The following is a 20,133-nucleotide window of genomic DNA, read 5'->3' as shown; positions in this document are numbered from 1 at the left end:
TTGTCCTGTAGCCCATCCCAGCCTTGTGCAGGTCTACAATAATATCCCTGATGTCCTTACACAGCTCTCTGGTCTTGGCCATTGTGGAGAGGTTGGAGTCTGTTTGATTGAGTGTGTGGACAGATGTCTTTTATACAGAGTTCAAACAGGTGCAGTTAATACAGGTAATGAGTGGAGAAAAGGAGGGCTTCTTAAAGAAAAACTAACAGGTCTGTGAGAGCCGGAATTCTTACTGGTTGGTAGGTGATCAAATACTTATGTCATGCAATAAAATGAATTACTTAAAAATCATACCATGTGATTTTCTGGATTTTTGTTTTAGATTCCGTCTCTCACAGTTGAAGTGTACCTATGATTTAAAAAATTACAGACCTCTACATGCTTTGTAAGTAGGAAAACCTGCAAAATCGGCAGTGTATCAAATACTTGTTCTCCCCACTGTATATAGATTTGCAGGGAATTCCTTTTAAAATGGTAACATTCTCTCTGCCCTATGGCAAAATGTGTAGAATTGTGTCTCCGAGGCCAAGTGGAACGCCTCTAAATTGCTATTGCGTTGTGTGTGTCGGCGGTGGCTATTAGCACCAATGCCCCGTCATTTCCCTTGCCAAGCTGCCTGCACCACCGTCATCCCTTTGCCCCACCTCCCCCTTCCAATATGCATCAATGTCTTCAGGACAAAGGCTAGTCTTTTTATATTCACATCCCCAGACTAATAAGAGGCTGCTGATACCTTTCCTCCTTCCTTCTGCCCAGCACTGGTCTGCCTGAGGGAATTTAGAGTTTAGAGAGCGATTCTGTCACTGAAAACGTTTAACCATCCATATAATTATTATTCTATATTTGTAATCGTATTTTTTGGAGTGGCAGTTGCTAAATGAATCTCGGGGAAACTCGGGGAATAAGTTTATATGTTGAAATAAAGTAAAGGGGTGTAGCACTAAGACATAATCCAACATCCAGTAAATTGTATTACATTCAGTGTTTAATTGGAGCCAGGTCCGTTTGGACTGTTTGGTTCCAGAACGTATTTGGCCAGATCCGATACCTCTCTTGGAATGAAAAATAATGTTCACTTTTTGCAATGTAAAAATTTGAATGTGATCAAAGTTCACTCGAGTTGCCTCTTCGTTAATCCTCCTGCCCCCCCCCCCCCCTCCCTCCGATAGACATGAGCCTGCAACTCTCATATCTCTAGCATTGCACGTCGTCATTTATTTCCTTATAGAATCATAGGGTTCTGGGGATGCTGCCGCACGCCTAATGAATTGAAATACACTTACCAAAGTTATAGAAGAACTGCTCTCTGTTCAGAGAGTAATGACATCATTCAGAAGAGCCTAATACACCATGAGAACGCCAAACATTTTTTGCCACAAAGGATAAATAGCTTGATTTTAAAATAGCCTAGCTGTGGAGTGTAGCCAAATAACTAGGCATAGCCTACAGTCGGGAACGCGCAGAAAATATGTCAGTGAGCAAACAGCTCGCAGAAAAAAACTGGCCTTCCACAATTTTTTAAACAGCCTACAATCGCGGGAAAACACAGGGTGGAAAGCAAATGGCTCCTGCTGAAAAGACTCTAATCTGCCAGCTGTAGGTTAACGAAATATTTGATCAACTTCCAAATATTGATTAACAAAATAAAACAATAGTGAGACAGGCTTTTGGCACAGGCACATAGGCCATCACCAGCTAGTGAGCTATGCATCATTGTTAATTTGAGGACTATAATTTACTCCTCATATTGTAGTATATATGTGTCTCCCCACACCTAGGGCCCTAGACTATTGATGGGATTCAAGACAAGGTCGTTTTCATTTGATCTCAGATTCTCAGTTTGTCTGGTGTCAAAGTAGCCTGTCATTTCAATTATTTGTGCGGTATTATGGTGCTTTCAAGACAACTGGGAACTCTGGGGGAAAGAACAAGGTCGAATCGTGACGTCAGTGATCTTCAGGTTCGAAAGTCGGAGCTCTCGAAAGAGGCCAGAGTTCCCCACTTGGAATTCCGAGTTGGATTCAAAACAGTCGGAGCTAATTTTTTCCCCAGAGTTCCCAGTTGTTTTGAACAAGGCATTAAAAAAGATTATGCCAATGTCTTACGTCATGGAAAATGACATAGAATTCTATGAAATGGGTTTATAAAAAGGCCCCATTTGTGCAACTTCTGTAAGTGACTCTTCTGCTCTATGCCACGACACAAATGTGATGATATGCATGCAATGCTTTATTATCAGAGCTCCCCAGATTCCCCCCCCTCCCCTCTCACACTCACTTTTTGTTCCGGCACCTCCCAATTCACAAATTAAGCACAGATTAATACTGAGACTTGTGTCTGTTTGTTGACATGCTGCTGCTTAGTACTGATGGAGGTGCCCTAGTCTTTGATAAAGCCATGTGGAATTTAACATGGCATCATTGGGACAAACATCCCGCACCACATTCACAATGCTCCAGCAATATCACCCCTCAACACAACACCACAACAAACATATGGCTGCCAAGCTTTCCCAACTCCCAAGCCATGATTAAGGACAACATGTACTGACTGGTTCAGCAGTTTGCTATTCGTCACAATGAACGAGGAATTGGTCACACAATCAATATCAAATCCTGATTGCATTGCACCCAATGGGTTTAATGTTAGTTCATCCCCACACTTTGTACCACACCTGAAAGAAATTGTGGTTTAACTGAGATGACCTTTAGTCCCAAAATGTTTTGCTTGTCAGCAATCAGGTTTTCAAGATATGTAACTTTCAAAATACAGAAATCACCCCGCCTGATGTGTTTTGCATCATATGATAAACAGGACAACCACTGGTGTACCAGACACCCCCGAAGCCCGCGTAAGGTGGGGAGGCCCCACGAGCTTTGGGGGCCCATGCGCCTGTCATCGATGTCTATTATTTTTTATGTAATAAATCATTTTAAGCCTCCAAAAAGTAATTAATTCATTTTTTTTTTACTCCATATGTACTAGGAATCTAAGTGTTTTTTTCTTCAGGCATGTCACTTCAGGAATGTGACTGAAAAAGTGCCCCAGGTCTTGATAAATAAAACATTTAACTGATTGAAAGTATAAGGGGGATATCAGGCATGGTCAAGGCTACGGCAGCACCAGTACAATGAGTGGTGCTTACTCAGGTGTTCAAAAGCTCATATCAGACCAAGAGCCTAATGCTTCTTAGGTAGTTCTTTCTGAACTTTCTAGTGTAGAAACTGATCTCTCCACTGAAGCGACAGTTACATGTATGGTAAAAACAGCTCGATTGTGTAACGATCGTCGTTGGAATGAGGAGAGGAGGACCAATGCGCAGCGTAGTAAGTGTCCATATTTTTTAGAAAATAACTGAACACTGAACAAAACAACAAAAACGACAAACGAACAGTCCTGTACGGTGAATGAAAAAACACTGAATAGAAAATAATCACCCACAAAACACAGGTGGGAAAAGGCTACCTAAGTGTGATTCTCAATCAGAGACAACGAACGACACCTGCCTCTGATTGAGAACCATACCAGGCCGAACACATAAACACAACATAGAAAAGGGAACATAGACTACCCACCCCAACTCACGCCCTGACCAAACTAAAACAAAGACATAACAAAGGAACTACGGTCAGAATGTGACAGATTGCCTTAGCAACATCAGGGAAACTGGGCAGAAACGAGACGTGCTTCAAATACAGCAGTTCTGCAACACCTTTAATTGAGCCTCTCATTCTCCTTAATTGCCGGCTTCAACACATTATGGAAAGAGATGAACTGTATAGGAAGCTCTGGGGACTGGTCGTCTGGATACTGGACAGCCAATAAATTGTCAGATGCAAGTAGATTATCATATTTAGCAGACAACAGTCGTTGAGGGCTTGAACAAAAAAAAGTGGTTTGCGATTTTCGTTCATACTGGTGATGCGGCATTTGAGTTGTGTGGTTGCAATATCAACAGTCCCATATCTCTGGTACAGTATATCTTGGTATGCATCATTCAAGACTAAGTTTAAATTGTGTGCAGCACAATGGACATAAAATGCACAATGTCTCAGGAAAGACTGTCTGGTTTGGCAAAAATACTCAGTATAGGAAACAGTCGGGTCCGCAACCTGGACCTACAGGCCGTGGTGAAAACATTTTCACACAAAAAGTCTCTCAAGTTGTATCTAATATAATTTAGGCCTGATTTAATGTATAAGTCTATAAATAGCACCTAAATCGCAGCTAAAGACAGTATATAGCTATAGATAGTACACCACATTATGAAACCATCACTAGTATCAACAACTTTCTATCCAAGCTGGGAGATGTCAGCGCGAGGACGGCTAATGTCGTGCAGGTTCAGGTAGCCTATTCATAGGTTGCACCTCCGTCACTCGGTCATGTCATTGTTATGAATGGTCTCAAGCAACCCGCTACCAACAGTGCCGTAGTGGTGCCCTAATGGGGTGATAAGCCCAGTCATTCTGGAACTAGGCTAACTACTGTTTCATCTAAATTACACTATAGTGCCTGAAAATATGATGAAGTAGGCAAATATTTAGTAGCAAATAACTTTGCCGGCATTATCATGTGGTCAAATTGACTTTAGACAGAAGGCAATGTTGTCATTAGTTTGTCTACGATAGCTAGCATTGCTAACATTAGCTAGCTAAAATCCGTTGGCCTCCACTCAATCTTAGCTAGCTAGCTAACTTTATACTGCATCTAAAAGTAAATCTGGTGACATCAAAATGATGACAAAAGGTTTTCCTAATAATTACTTGCTTAATTTTGAATGTCATTGTATTTCCAAGCCACTGTAATGCACTTTTGATTAAATCTTCATCAGCACTCATTGATGATTTATTGAGTAGAATGCATCAGTCCAAAAATAACGTTCAAAACCAATATTGTGATGAGTGAATACAGGGAATGAATACAGGGCAACGAAGACAGCTGTATATTCTAAAACATCTATTGGTAGCTGGCTAGTATTCTGTTGTATCGAAAATGTATTTGACATTCTGCAATATTTGAATTTCCAACTGTAATTACTAAAAAACTAATTACATTATTGCTACCAGCCAGTAGTCTAAAAATGCCAGCAATGAGACACCGTGTATAGCTTCGTGAAATGTTAGGCTTAACCGGAGAAAATTACGACCAAATAGGCCTACCAGTAAACATTTATCCATAAGCTGAAGAAAAGCTATGCCCTGGGTCCATAGAAATCCTTTCCTTGATTCAAGAGATGCAGCCGCATACACATGTTGCAATTTCAGCACCATGGACAGCGATTGGTGGTATACTTTGTGAGTGACTGTCTGGCTGACACATTTTATAAGGAGGGGGGCAAAGAAACTATGTTACGAAAATGATGACAACAAACATGGTCTTACTTTCTATTGCCAAAATCGAAGGGTCATTCTATTGGCAAAATATGACTAAACTTAAACAATAATACATCTACAAGGCATGTTTTAGGACCACACTTTCTGTTGAAGTTGGAAGTTTACAAACACTTAGGTCAAAGTCATTAAAACTTGTTTTTCAACCACTCCACAAATCTCTTGTTAATTAACTTCTCATGGCTGCAGGGGCACTATTGAGTAGCTTGGATGAAAGGTGCCCATAGTAAACAGCCTGCTCCTCAGTCTCAGTTGCTAATTTATGCACATGATTATTGGTATTGGATAGAAAACACTCTGAAGTTTCTAAAACTGTTTGAATGATGTATGTGAGTATAACAGAACTCATATGGCAGGCAAGAACCTGAGAAGAAATCCAAACAGGAGGTTGGTATATTCTCAACCCATTCCTATTGAAATCCCATTGGGCTATGAATGAAGATTCCACTAGATGTCAACCATCTATAGAAATTTGAATGCTTCTACTGTGTTGTGGGACTGAATAAGAGGGGAATGAGTCAGACTACTGGCAGTCAGCCATTTCCCGGTCACACGCATACCACATGATATCTTCCTGCTGTCATGACGTTGGTTTATGACAGTCATAAATACCACTTTCCCCCCTTTTCCTCTCTCTACCCTACTGATGTTACATTTTCAAAACCCTTGGTTAACATAGAGATTCTGGGAACATCAGAAGGTGGGGGGAAATTAACTATATTCTGGTAATCCGACCAATGGAAAATATGCGTTGGTACTTAATGAATATGATGTCAGTTCGGTTGTCATCTGAGACATTCTCATCAATGATCAGATTACATAAACTCTACAGTGGAAAGTCTACACATCAGAGTTATCGGATTCACATGGAATTGTTGTTCAATTTAAATGTTTGAATATGAAATTATTTGTGATGGGGTGAAATGTGATTTTAGCTTCTAAAATGTGAGATGTGGGTTTTCATAAGATAGGGCTCTGCTCAAATCAGTGGCCCGCCCCTGTGAAGGGACATGGGCTATAAAACTTTTCAAACACGCTCTCCTCTCCCTTCCTATATAAGCCCTTGACGACAATGTAACTATCTGTTCCGAGGACGTGAGGACGACGATCCGATGTCAGAATGGTTCAGATAATAACTACAGAACGAAGCCAACATCAGCGTGAGCTTTGGTTGCGAATGGTATGAACTTTGAACTCTTATTCACTAGAGAAGTGAGTTGGCAACAGCCGCTGCAAACGAGGGTTAGGAAGGAACAGACAGAGTATCCCGTACTACCACACAACGACGTTACGACAACGTATTCAATTTACCAGCAGAGACATTCTTCAAGGGACAAAGGACTCAGTTGGGCAACACGGCCTTCCATCTACCACCAACCTACCGAAGCGCAGCTCAGAGTAAATATTTATTGCATTTTCCTTTTCCAAATGGGCGGTAATTTTGAATGCATAAGATACTGTATTTACGGTAGCACAGCTTCACCCTTTGTTTCTCAGTCTTCCCGCTCTTTCACTTTCACCTAGCCCCTTTTCTTTTGTGTAACAAGCTGTCATATCTGTTCCGCCCGCTAGGGATGTTTTCCTTTATGACGTCATTTGTAATCAAGTTATGATTTAATAATGTGTATGTGTAATTCTGTGTGATTAGTTAGGTATTTAGTAAATAAATAATTAAACCCAATTTTGTATTGCTGGTTCAACTTGTTAGCCAGGGTTCGTGCAGATAACCAAGAATTTACAACTTTCAGATGAGACTGAATTAAGATGACGACTAATGTTGACTGCTATTGATGTAAAATATTACTAGGTCTTTAAGAGTTTATTCGGAAGATAACAGCTCTATAAATATTATTTTGTGGTGCCCGACTCTCTAGTTAATTACATTTACATGATTAGCTCAATCAGGTAATATTAATGACGGAGAAATTATTTTATAGAATAGCATGTCATATCACTTAATCCGGCATAGCCAAAGACACGACACTGCGTTCCGTTCCTCAAGACACAAAGGAATTCTCCGGTTGGAAACTTTATTGAAGATTTATGATAAAAACATCCTAATGATTGATTCTGTACTTAGATTGTAATGTTTCTTCAACCTGTAATATAACTTTTTGAAGTTTTTGTCCGAAGATATGGTCGACCAGCACCAGTGTTTGGATAGGTGTACCAAACACGCTAACAAAAGTAGCTAATTCGGACATAAATAACGGACATTATCGAACAAATCAAGCATTTATTGTGGACCTGGGATTCCTGGGAGTGCATTCTGATTAAAATAATCAAAGGTAAGGGAATATTTATCATGTAATTTCTGGTTTCTGTTGACTCCAACATGGCGGCTAATTTGACTATTGTTCTGAGCGCCGTCTCAGATTATTGCATGGTTTGCTTTTTCCGTAAAGTTTTTGGGAAATCTGACACAGCTGTTGCATTACGGAGAGGTATATCTATAACTCCATGTGTATAACCTGTATTATCATCTACATTTGTCTATGCAAAATCACTGGATGTTTTTGGAACTAGTGAATGTAACGCGCCAATGTAAACTCAGATTTTTTTATATAAATATGAACTTTATCAAACAAAACATACATGTATTGTGTAACATGAAGTCCGATGAGTGTCATCTGATGAAGATCATCAAAGGTTAGTGATGAATTTTATCTCTATTTGTGCTTTTTGTGACTCCTATCTTTGGCTGGAAAAATGGCTGTGTTTTTTCTGTGGCTTGGTGGTGACCTAACATAATCGTTTGTGGTGCTTTCGCTGAAAAGCATATTTGAAATCAGACACTGTGGTGGGATTAACAACAATATTATCTTTAAAATGGTATAAAATACACATGTATGTTGAGGAATATTAATTATGATATTTCTATTGTTTTTAATTTGGCGCTCTGCACTTTCACTGGCTGTTGTCATATCATCCCGTTAATGGGATTGCAGCCCAACGAGGTTTTAACAAACTATATTCAGTTACGACATCTACTTTGTACATGACACAAGTTATTTTTCCAACAATTGTTTATAGACAGATTATTTCACTTACAATTCACTGTATCACAATTCCAGTGGGTCAAAAGTTTGGATACCACAACATTGGGGAGAAAACTGGGTAAAAAATAAAAATAATAATAATAAAAGAAATCAGCCAAGACCTCAGAAAAAATATTGTAGACCTCCACAAGTCTGTTTCATCCTTGTGAGAAATTTCCAAAAGCCTGAAGGTACCACGTTCATCTGTACAAACAATAGTACGCAAGTACACCATGAAACCACACAGCCGTCATGCCGCTCAGGAAGGTCTCCTAGAGATGAACGTACTTTGGTACAAAAAGTGCAAATCAATCCCAGAACAACAGCAAAGGATTTTGTGAAGATGCTGGAGGAAACAGGTGTAAAAGTATCTATATCCACAGTAAAACGACGAGTATCGATATAGCCTGAAAGGACGCTCAGCAAGGAAGGAGCCACTGCTCCAAAACCGTCATAAAAAAGCCAGACTACGGTTTGCAGCTGCACATGGGGACAAAGATTGTACTTTTTGGAGAAACGTCCTCTGGTCTGATGAAACAAAAATAGAACTGTTTGGCCATAATGACCATCGTTATGTTTGGAGGAAAAAGGGGGAGGCTTGCAAGCAGAAGAACACCATCCCAACCATGAAGCATGGGGGTGGCAGCATCATGTTGTGGGGGTGCTTTGCTGCAGGAGGGACTGGTGCACTTCACAAAATAGGTGGCATCATGAGATAGGAAAATTATGTGGATATATTGATGAAACATCTCAAGACATCAGTCAGGAAGTTAAAGCTTGGTCGCAAATGGGTCTTTCAAATGGACATTGACCCCAAGCAAACTTGCAAAGTTGTGGCAAAATGGCTTCTGCACAGCAAAGTCAAGGTATTGGAGTGGCCACCACAAAACCCTGACCTCAATCCTATAGAAAATTTGTGGGCAGAACTGAAAAAGCGTGTACGAGCAAGGAGGCCTACAAACCTGACTCAGTTACACCAGCTCTGTCAGGAGGAATGGGACAAAATTGTGGGAAGCTTGTGGAAGACTACCCGAAACGTTTGACCCAAGTTAAACAATTTAAGGGCAATGCTACCAAATACTAATTGAGTGTGTGTAAACTTCTGACCCAATGGGAATGTGATGAAATAAATAAAAGCGGAAATAAATCATTCTCCCTATTATTATTCTGACATTTCACATTCTTAAAATGCAGTGGTGATCCTAACTGACCTAAAACAGGGCATTTTTACTCTGATTAAATGTCAGGAATTGTGAAAAACTAGGTTGAAATGTATTTGGCTAAGGTGTATGTAAACTTCCGACTTCACCATTGTTTCCTCACTACTACATTCCAAATTCTCACCTGATGACCTGTTCGTCCTCTCTCTGCCTCAACATGGGCGGTGTTCTCTCTCTTGCTCTCTCCACTGACTGTCTCTAACCCTTGCCATGACACCCAAATTAAATCAGAATGTAGGCAACAACTGTTTTGTTATAGTACTTGGGCTGCAGTCAGCAAAGATGATCAGTTGAACTGATAGTGCTTTTTAACTTAAATTCTCACTTGATGACCTGTTCGTCCTCTCCCTGCCTCAACATGGGTGGTGTGCTCTCTCACTCTCTCCATTATCTGTCTTTCAACCCTGCCATTATCATATGACAAAAATGGCTGACCTTAACAATGATGGGGTTAGCTTATTAACATGAATTCAATGGTGCTTTTATTAGCTAAATTATTTTTTTACCTGGCAATATGTACAGTTATAGCTAGCTGCCTGATTACATAGTACCAGTCTATTATGAAATGTACAGTGTAGTTAGCTAGCTATGTAGCCATTCATTCCTTTACTTACAGTCCTCTGTAACAGCCCAAAAATATTTTGTCCTGCACTTTTCTACTCTTCGGTGTTGTTGTGCACCTCCATTAAGGGCACTAGCTACTTTTTCACTAGGCACTGACTCAATGAGTGCTGCTCATCTGAAACTGTAGTTGAAAAGGAAAATATCTAGATACGGTGCTAGCATTGGTGCTAGGTAGGCTAACGTTAGCCTAGCCAAACTAGCATTTGGTATGAAACTATTTTTACACAATATCTCATCACCAGTAGTACGCTAGTTACATAACAACATAGCAATACAATTATGAAATGTTCATGACCTTTCACTCGTTTAAAATATTCCAAACATTTACACATGGGGTGCTGTGAAAAAAAGCTACCTCTCCTCAGCAAACACCACAGAGAGAAAGAGAAAGAGAGAGCGCATAGTGCATGCGAAAAGAAGAAATTGCGCATTGCTCCGTTCATCTTACAGCCCATAGGCTGGCTGCCTCTGGGGAGTGGGGACCGGGCACAAACAAAAGCGTATTTAGTATTTAGCGGCAGTGGTATCCAATCATTATGAGGAACTGAGTAGCACTGTGGTGAAAAGGCACATAAAGACAGTAGTTGCCTGGCTCTTCAGAATAAACTTGACCTGTTTTTAATATTGAGGGGGTAATGACCCCCTGTCCCAACCGCAAGTTACGTGTCTGGTGGTGTGTGTGTGGGCGAACATGGTGTGTATGTTTGTGCATGTGTGAGTTAGCATGCATGTGTTTGTATGTGTGTGTGAGTGTGTGTGTGTGTTTGTGCATGTGTGAGTTAGCATGCATGTGTTTGTATGTGTGTGTGAGTGTGTGTGTGTGTTTGGGTGGCCGCATGTGTGTGTATGTATGTGTTCAGGTGAAGATCAAAATGTCTTCTGTTATCACACAGAGCGCCGCTCGGGCTGCAGACCTGAGATGAATGAAGTCACAAAGAGACTTAACGATCAGTCTGGACCAGACGCACCGCCGCCATCGTTATGACTAAATGCCTGAGCTAGGCTGCAACGGTGAGCTCGGCTAGTAGGCACAATAACAAGGGACCTGGGTCCTTACCTTTCATTTACAAAGGGACACAGTGACACACAGACCAAGAGCCAGAAATTAATCTCCGGCTGGTCTATTGCCTTGTGACTGTCGAGAAGGAGGTCAAAGTTAAGGGGGAATACAACCACTTTTCAACCACATAATCATTACGTCTAGCATCATACCAGTGTCTCTGAGAAAACAGCACATTTCTGCATTATGTACTTAAAAAGATATGAAAAAACATAATTATGTAGCATGCCCAAATTCAACTGCCTGCTACTCATCCCCAGAAGATAAGATATGCATGTTGTTAGTAGATTTGGATAGAAAACACTCTGAGGTTTCTAAAACTGTTTGAATCATGTCTGTGAGTATAACAGAAGTTATGTAGCAGGCGAAACCCCGAGGACAAACCATTCAGATTGTTTTTTTGAGGTCACCCTCTTTTCAATGGATTTTCATTGGGAATACAGATTTCTAAGGGACTTACATGCAGTTACTACCTCTTCCACTGGATGTCACCAGTCTTTAGAAATTGGTTGAGGTTATTCCTTTGTGTAATGAAGAAGTACGGCCATCTTGAACGAGGGTTACTTCATGTGTACTGTTTGATAGAGGCGCATGACCAGAAAGCATGCTACAGTTTGTTTTCCTCCTGTATTGAACACAGATCATCCCGGCTTCAATTTTATCGATTATTTACTTTTTTTGTATTACAAATGTCGTTTGAAATGTTTTGGCAAAGTTTACAGGTAACTTTTGAGATATTTTGTAGTCATGTTGCGCAAGTTGGAACCTGTGTTTTTCTGGATCAAACGCTCCAAATAAATGGACATTTTGAATATATATGGACGGAATTAATCGAACAAAAGGACCATTTGTGATGTTTAGGGACATATTGGAATGCCAACAGAAGAAGCTCGTCAAAGGAAAGGCATGATTTATATTTTTATTTCTGCGTTTTGTGTTGCGCCTGCAGGGTTGAAATGTTTCCTCTCTTTTGTTTATGGAGGTGCTATCCTCAGATAATAGCATCGTTTGCTTCCCCCGAAAAGCCTTTTGAAATCTGACATGTTGGCTGGATTCACAACACGTGTAACTTTAATTTAGTATCTTACATGTGTGATTTCATGAAAGTTTGATTTTTATAGGAATTTATTTGAATTTGGCGCTCTGCATTTTCTTTGGCTTTTGGCCAAGTGGGACGCTACCGTCCCACATATCCCAGAGAGGTTTTAATAACCTGTTGTTCTGGTCTCTTTCTGGGGTACTTTAAGGTGACTCACCCTCAGTCCACACACAGCAGGTTATGATGAATGACTACCTAGGGGTGTGCTGAGCTATAATTTGATATTAAGTATTCATCCACCAAAAGGTCCCCTCGTCCTGTTTTTCATTATCATCTAATCACTCTGTTCTCGGGTTGTCTGCCTTTTCTCCTCAGAGAGTTGCCCAGGAATATTTGTTGGACTACTGTAGTTGTAGATTAAAGAGGATCGAGGAACTAATGCAGTTTAGGCTCTGTTCATATTCTAATAGAGACCTCACAGGTAAATCCAGACATTCTCCCTCCCTGTCTCAGAGGGTTATCTGGGGTGTTCACTCTGTGGGTCCAAGTTACATTTACATTTACATTTAAGTCATTTAGCAGACGCTCTTATCCAGAGCGACTTACAAATTGGTGCATTCACCTTATGACATCCAGTGGAACAGCCACTTTACAATAGTGCATCTAAATATTTTAAGGGGGGTGAGAAGGATTACTTTATCTTATCCTAGGTATTCCTTAAAGAGGTGGGGTTTCAGGTGTCTCCGGAAGGTGGTGATTGACTCCGCTGTCCTGGCGTCATGGGGGAGTTTGTTCCACCATTGGGGGGCCAGAGCAGCGAACAGTTTTGACTGGGCTGAGCGGGAACTGTACTTCCTCAGTGGTAGGGAGGCGAGCAGGCCAGAGGTGGATGAACGCAGTGCCCTTGTTTGGGTGTAGGGCCTGATCAGAGCCTGGAGGTACTGAGGTGCCGTTCCCCTCACAGCTCCGTAGGCAAGCACCATGGTCTTGTAGCGGATGCGAGCTTCAACTGGAAGCCAGTGGAGAGAGCGGAGGAGCGGGGTGACGTGAGAGAACTTGGGAAGGTTGAACACCAGACGGGCTGCGGCGTTCTGGATGAGTTGTAGGGGTTTAATGGCACAGGCAGGGAGCCCAGCCAACAGCGAGTTGCAGTAATCCAGACGGGAGATGACAAGTGCCTGGATTAGGACCTGCGCCGCTTCCTGTGTGAGGCAGGGTCGTACTCTGCGGATGTTGTAGAGCATGAACCTACAGGAACGGGCCACCGCCTTGATGTTAGTTGAGAACGACAGGGTGTTGTCCAGGATCACGCCAAGGTTCTTAGCGCTCTGGGAGGAGGACACAATGGAGTTGTCAACCGTGATGGCGAGATCATGGAACGGGCAGTCCTTCCCCGGGAGGAAGAGCAGCTCCGTCTTGCCGAGGTTCAGCTTGAGGTGGTGATCCGTCATCCACACTGATATGTCTGCCAGACATGCAGAGATGCGATTCGCCACCTGGTCATCAGAAGGGGGAAAGGAGAAGATTAATTGTGTGTCGTCTGCATAGCAATGATAGGAGAGACCATGTGAGGTTATGACAGAGCCAAGTGACTTGGTGTATAGCGAGAATAGGAGAGGGCCTAGAACAGAGCCCTGGGGGACACCAGTGGTGAGAGCGCGTGGTGAGGAGACTTTCGCCACGCCACCTGGTAGGAGCGACCTGTCAGGTAGGACGCAATCCAAGCGTGGGCCGCGCCGGAGATGCCCAACTCGGAGAGGGTGGAGAGGAGGATCTGATGGTTCACAGTATCGAAGGCAGCCGATAGGTCTAGAAGGATGAGAGCAGAGGAGAGAGAGTTAGCTTTAGCAGTGCGGAGTGCCTCCGTGATACAGAGAAGAGCAGTCTCAGTTGAATGACTAGTCTTGAAACCTGACTGATTTGGATCAAGAAGGTCATTCTGAGAGAGATAGCGGGAGAGCTGGCCAAGGACGGCACGTTCAAGAGTTTTGGAGAGAAAAGAAAGAAGGGATACTGGTCTGTAGTTGATGACATCGGAGGGATCGAGTGTAGGTTTTTTCAGAAGGGGTGCAACTCAGCGGTCAGGGATGAGTTGATGAGCGAGGTGAGGTAAGGGAGAAGGTCTCCGGAAATGGTCTGGAGAAGAGAGGAGGGGATAGGGTCAAGCGGGCAGGTTGTTGGGCGGCCGGCCGTCACAAGACGCGAGATTTCATCTGGAGAGAGAGGGGAGAAAGAGGTCAGAGCACAGGGTAGGGCAGTGTGAGCAGAACCAGCAGTGTCGTTTGACTTAGCAAACGAGGATCGGATGTCGTCGACCTTCTTTTCAAAATGGTTGACGAAGTCATCTGCAGAGAGGGAGGAGGGGGGAGGAGGAGGATTCAGGAGGGAGGAGAAGGTGGCAAAGAGCTTCCTAGGGTTAGAGGCAGATGCTTGGAATTTAGAGTGGTAGAAAGTGGCTTTAGCAGCAGAGACAGAGGAGGAAAATGTAGAGAGGAGGGAGTGAAAGGATGCCAGGTCCGCAGGGAGGCGAGTTTTCCTCCATTTCCGCTCGGCTGCCCGGAGCCCTGTTCTGTGAGCTCGCAATGAGTCGTCGAGCCACGGAGCAGGAGGGAGGACCGAGCCGGCCTGGAGGATAGGGAACATAGAGAGTCAAAGGATGCAGAAAGGGAGGAGAGGAGGGTTGAGGAGGCAGAATCAGGAGATAGGTTGGAGAAGGTTTGAGCAGAGGGAAGAGATGATAGGATGGAAGAGGAGAGAGTAGCGGGGGAGAGAGAGCGAAGGTTGGGACGGCGCGATACCATCCGAGTAGGGGCAGTGTGGGAAGTGTTGGATGAGAGCGAGAGGGAAAAGGATACAAGGTAGTGGTCGGAGACTTGGAGGGAGTTGCAATGAGGTTAGTGGAAGAACAGCATCTAGTAAAGATGAGGTCGAGCGTATTGCCTGCCTTGTGAGTAGGGGGGGAAGGTGAGAGGGTGAGGTCAAAAGAGGAGAGGAGTGGAAAGAAGGAGGCAGAGAGGAATGAGTCAAAGGTAGACGTGGGGAGGTTAAAGTCGCCCAGAACTGTGAGAGGTGAGCCGTCCTCAGGAAAGGAGCTTATCAAGGCATCAAGCTCATTGATGAACTCTCCGAGGGGACCTGGAGGGCGATAAATGAAATTCAAAGGAGGCGATAGACAGATGGGTAAGGGGAGAAAGAGAGAATGACCACTTGGGAGAGATGAGGATCCCGGTGCCACCACCCCGCTGACCAGAAGCTCTCGGGGTGTGCGAGAACACGTGGGCGGACGAAGAGAGAGCAGTAGGAGTAGCAGTGTTATCTGTGGTGATCCATGTTTCCGTCAGTGCCAAGAAGTCGAGGGACTGGAGGGAGGCATAGGCTGAGATGAACTCTGCCTTGTTGGCCGCAGATCGGCAGTTCCAGAGGCTACCGGAGACCTGGAACTCCACGTGGGTCGTGCGCGCTGGGACCACCAGATTAGGGTGGCCGCGGCCACGCGGTGTGGAGCGTTTGTATGGTCTGTGCAGAGAGGAGAGAACAGGGATAGACAGACACATAGTTGACAGGCTACAGAAGAGGCTACGCTAATGCAAGGAGATTGGAATGACAAGTGGACTACACGTCTCGAATGTTCAGAAAGTTAAGCTTACGTAGCAAGAATCTTATTGTATGTATCTTATTGCTATGTAGCTAGCTACGATCAAACAAATCAAACCGTTGTGCTGTAATGAAATGAAATGAAAATGTGATACTACCTGTGGAGCAAAGCGGAATGCGACCGGGTTGTTGAGTGCGGAAGTTCTATTCAGTAGACGTTGGCTAGCTGTTGGCTAGCTAGCAGTGTCTCCTACGTTAAGGACGACAAATAGCTGGCTAGCTAACCTCAGTAAATTAAGATAATCACTCTAAGACTACACGCTCTAAACTACACAATTATCTTGGATACGAAGACAGCAAAGACAACTATGTAGCTAGCTAACACTACACTAATCAAGTCGTTCAGTTGAGTGTAATAGTTTCTACAGTGCTGCTATTCGGTAGACGGTGGACGTTTGCTAGCTGGCTAGCTGCTGGGCAGATAGCAGTGTAGACTACGTTAGGACGACGAAATACGAAGTTGCAATAGAAGTGCTGACTGTTTCACTTTGTTGTCCTCTTTCTTTTCCTTTTTCTTCTGTCCTTCTTTTGTCCTTATTTTGTCTTCCTTTCTTCTGTTAACTAGATATTTTTTGTTGTTATTCTTTGTAAGCTAGCTAGGTTCTTCCAGGAGAGACCCTAGTCCCAAGTGTTTCCCCTAAATAGTTTATCCTTAGGCGGAACACCAAGCCCCCTGAAGTAACAGAGTTCTGGTAAGCCTCCGCTCTTCAGCAAACAAAGGAAAGTATGAGGAGCTCAACAACAATGACAGGAATCCAGGAATCCAATAATAGGTCTTACCCAGAAAAAAATTACCAACACGCACTAGTTCATGGTAAACAGGTTTGGTGCTACAAATATCCAGTGGTGTAAAGTACTTAATTTAAAATACTTTAAAGTACTACTTAAGTAGTTTTTTGGGGGGTATCTGTACTCTTCACTACACTCCTAAAGAAAATAATGTACTTGAACTTTTTATAAATTTTCCCTGACACCCAAAAGTATTTGTTACATTTTGAATGCTTAGCAGGACTAGAAAATGGTCCAATTCACACACTTTAAGAGAACATCCCTGGTCATCCCTACTGCCTCTGATCTGACGGGCTCACTAAACACAAATGCTTCATTTGTAAATTATGTCTGAGTGTATAAAAAAAAAATCTGCCTGGTTTTCTTAATATAAGGAATTTGAAATGGTTTATCCTTTTACATTTGATACCTAATTTTAGCAATTCCATTTACTTTTGATACCCAAGTATGTTTTAAAACAAGTACTTTGAAACTTTTACTCAAGTAATATTTCACTGAGTGTCTTTCACTTTTACTTGAGTTATTTTCTATTAAGGTATCTGTACTTTTACTCAAGTATGACAATTGAGTACTTTTTACACCACTGCAAATATCAAACTTTTTTTCCCTATTTTTTGTTTTTACAGTGGGCAACAGAGGTAAGAAGTGGATCCCTCCTTTGTATCCTGCTGAGTAATGGTAGGGGAAACACTGTTGGTGTAACTGTACCTCTATCTGGGAGCTGTTGTCAGTGTCCTGGCTGTCCTCTGCTGAGAGCAGGCCTGGGAAGTTCCCCTCAGGCTGGTCTTGACTCTGGTCTTGGTCCTGCTGATCCTGGTCCTGGCTGGCCCTGTTATTGTCCATGTTATGTGGTTGTTCTGGGGACAGCCACCTCCTCCACCGGTGACTGTACAACTTCACATCCACTGCCACGTCCTCCTCAGCCAGCGGCTGCCCCTGCAGGTAGGAGTAGGAGACCCCTGGGGAGCACAGATAAAGAGGAAGAGGGGAGATGAGTAAAAGCGGTACAGTATAGGAGGACTAGGCTGTTTTTAGTTGCAGTGACATAGGTACACTTTATTCTAAGAGAAATAAAGCAATAATGTAAACATGTTATGATTTAGAAATAGATCCATTTTAAAAGTCATGAGTCATTTTTTTATCATACCAATATTTTCCTTTCCTCAAAAATGTAAAAGGTGATCACAATATAACTCCTTTATTAGCTCAATAATTCTGTTCTCTCCTCAATATAATTTGTAAGCCAAGACATTCTCAACTACTGACCATTTTAAGTAGTTAAACTGACTTGAAAAACGGGCTATATTGTACATCAGTGGATCCAAGCAGCATAATTACATAGAACAATAATATTTTTATGGTCAAAAAGGCAGTGTTCCAGTGGTGGAGCCAAAACTCTGGTCTGGTCATTAATCTTCTGCCACTCTCATAAATCACTGTCTCAGTGGACTATTCTTCATTGCTTTAGGGAGAAATTATACTACTTTGGATGAAACACATGCAGAATAGCATTGAGGCAGTGACCCAGCAAATTTAAGACATACCAGTGGCCCATAGTCATACCTAGCCTACCTAGGGCCAAGAGTTTTTCCTGGCCATGTGAGCTGACCAGGATAAACTCTGATCAGGTCACAGTGAGGACAGGACACAGACACAGACACAGACACACACACACACACACACACACACACACACACACACACACACACACACACACACACACACACACACACACACACACACACACACACACACACACACACACACACACACACACACACACACACACACATGCCTCACGGACCCAAATAGTTGGACCCGTCCTAAAATGGACCTGGGGCTTTCCCACCTAGGCCCAAAATGCATAAATAAATACAAATAATATAGAGAGACCCGTTCCGAACGGACCCGAGGACAACTAGACCGGTTCTGTATAAACCTGTTCGGATCCAGACCCGGTCCGATCCAACCTGAGGGAGGAAAGCAGTGGAAAAATGTGTTTTTTAGCTACTTTATTAACCGGAGCTGATACAGTGTGAGAAGAGGGAGAGCGGTTCTGCTCAAGCAGGCAGGGGAGGAACCATACTGTGAGCAAGTGACATGGGGAGGAGGGAGGGACCATACTGTGAGCAAGTGACATGGGGAGGAGGGAGGGACCATACTGTGAGCAAGTGACATGGGGAGGAGGGAGGAGGGAGGGACCATACTGTGAGCAAGTGACATGGGGAGGAGGGAGGAGGGAGGGACCATACTGTGAGCAAGTGACATGGGGAGGAGGGAGGGACCATACTGTGAGCAAGTGACATGGGGAGGAGGGAGGGACCATACTGTGAGCAAGTGACATGGGGAGGAGGGAGGGACCATACTGTGAGCAAGTGACATGGGGAGGAGGGAGGAGGGAGGGACCATACTGTGAGCAAGTGACATGGGGAGGAGGGAGGGACCATACTGTGAGCAAGTGACATGGGGAGGGAGGGAGGGACCATACTGTGAGCAAGTGACATGGGGAGGAGGGAGGGACCATACTGTGAGCAAGTGACATGGGGAGGAGGGAGGAGGGAGGGACCATACTGTGAGCAAGTGACATGGGGAGGAGGGAGGAGGGAGGGACCATACTGTGAGCAAGTGACATGGGGAGGAGGGAGGGACCATACTGTGAGCAAGTGACATGGGGAGGAGGGAGGAGGGAGGGACCATACTGTGAGCAAGTGACATGGGGAGAAGGGAGGAGGGAGGGACCATACTGTGAGCAAGTGACATGGGGAGGAGGGAGGAGGGAGGGACCATACTGTGAGCAAGTGACATAGGGAGGAGGGAGGGACCATACTGTGAGCAAGTGACATGGGGAGGAGGGAGGGACCATACTGTGAGCAAGTGACATGGGGAGGAGGGAGGGACCATACTGTGAGCGAGTGACATGGGGAGCAGGGAGGAGGGAGGGACCATACTGTGAGCGAGTGACATGGGGAGCAGAGGGGAGGGAGGGACAATACTGTGAGCGAGTGACATGGGGAGCAGGGAGGAGGGAGGGAGAGAGAGAGGAGAGACAGCAAGCAAGCCTAATAGTCTAATAGCTGCCATGGCTAGGTCATTTATCGTCAAATATGATTCCGTAGTACCTGTCTTGGACTGCTTGTCTGCATCAAACCGGGACAAGAACCTAGTTAATGTTAGCTACCTAGACTAACTGAGGCTGCAGTGCATGCACTTTCTGATCTTACAGTTACAAATAACATCTCCATTCAGAAAATTAAGTTACAGCCTGCCTACCTGTTGGCTCTTGGTTGTTGTAGCCTATTATTATACCATTTTCCCC

General features: G+C 43.6%; 1 protein-coding gene across 1 annotated transcript in view; it reads right to left on the bottom strand.

The window, feature by feature from the left end:
* Positions 1 to 20,133, bottom strand: part of plxdc2b (plexin domain containing 2b) — a 170,398-nt gene that overhangs the window by 83,983 nt on the left and 66,282 nt on the right. The window contains exon 2 of the mRNA XM_052506107.1: positions 17,526 to 17,776. Coding sequence (XP_052362067.1) covers positions 17,526 to 17,776 — 251 coding nt within the window. The remainder of the gene's footprint in view (positions 1 to 17,525; positions 17,777 to 20,133) is intronic.

This window comes from Oncorhynchus keta, chromosome 4 (genome assembly GCF_023373465.1).
Source record: "Oncorhynchus keta strain PuntledgeMale-10-30-2019 chromosome 4, Oket_V2, whole genome shotgun sequence".
Classification (NCBI taxonomy): Eukaryota; Metazoa; Chordata; class Actinopteri; order Salmoniformes; family Salmonidae; genus Oncorhynchus; species Oncorhynchus keta.
The sequence above is the reverse complement of the archived record's forward strand: the minus strand, read 5'-3'. Positions and strand labels throughout refer to the sequence as shown.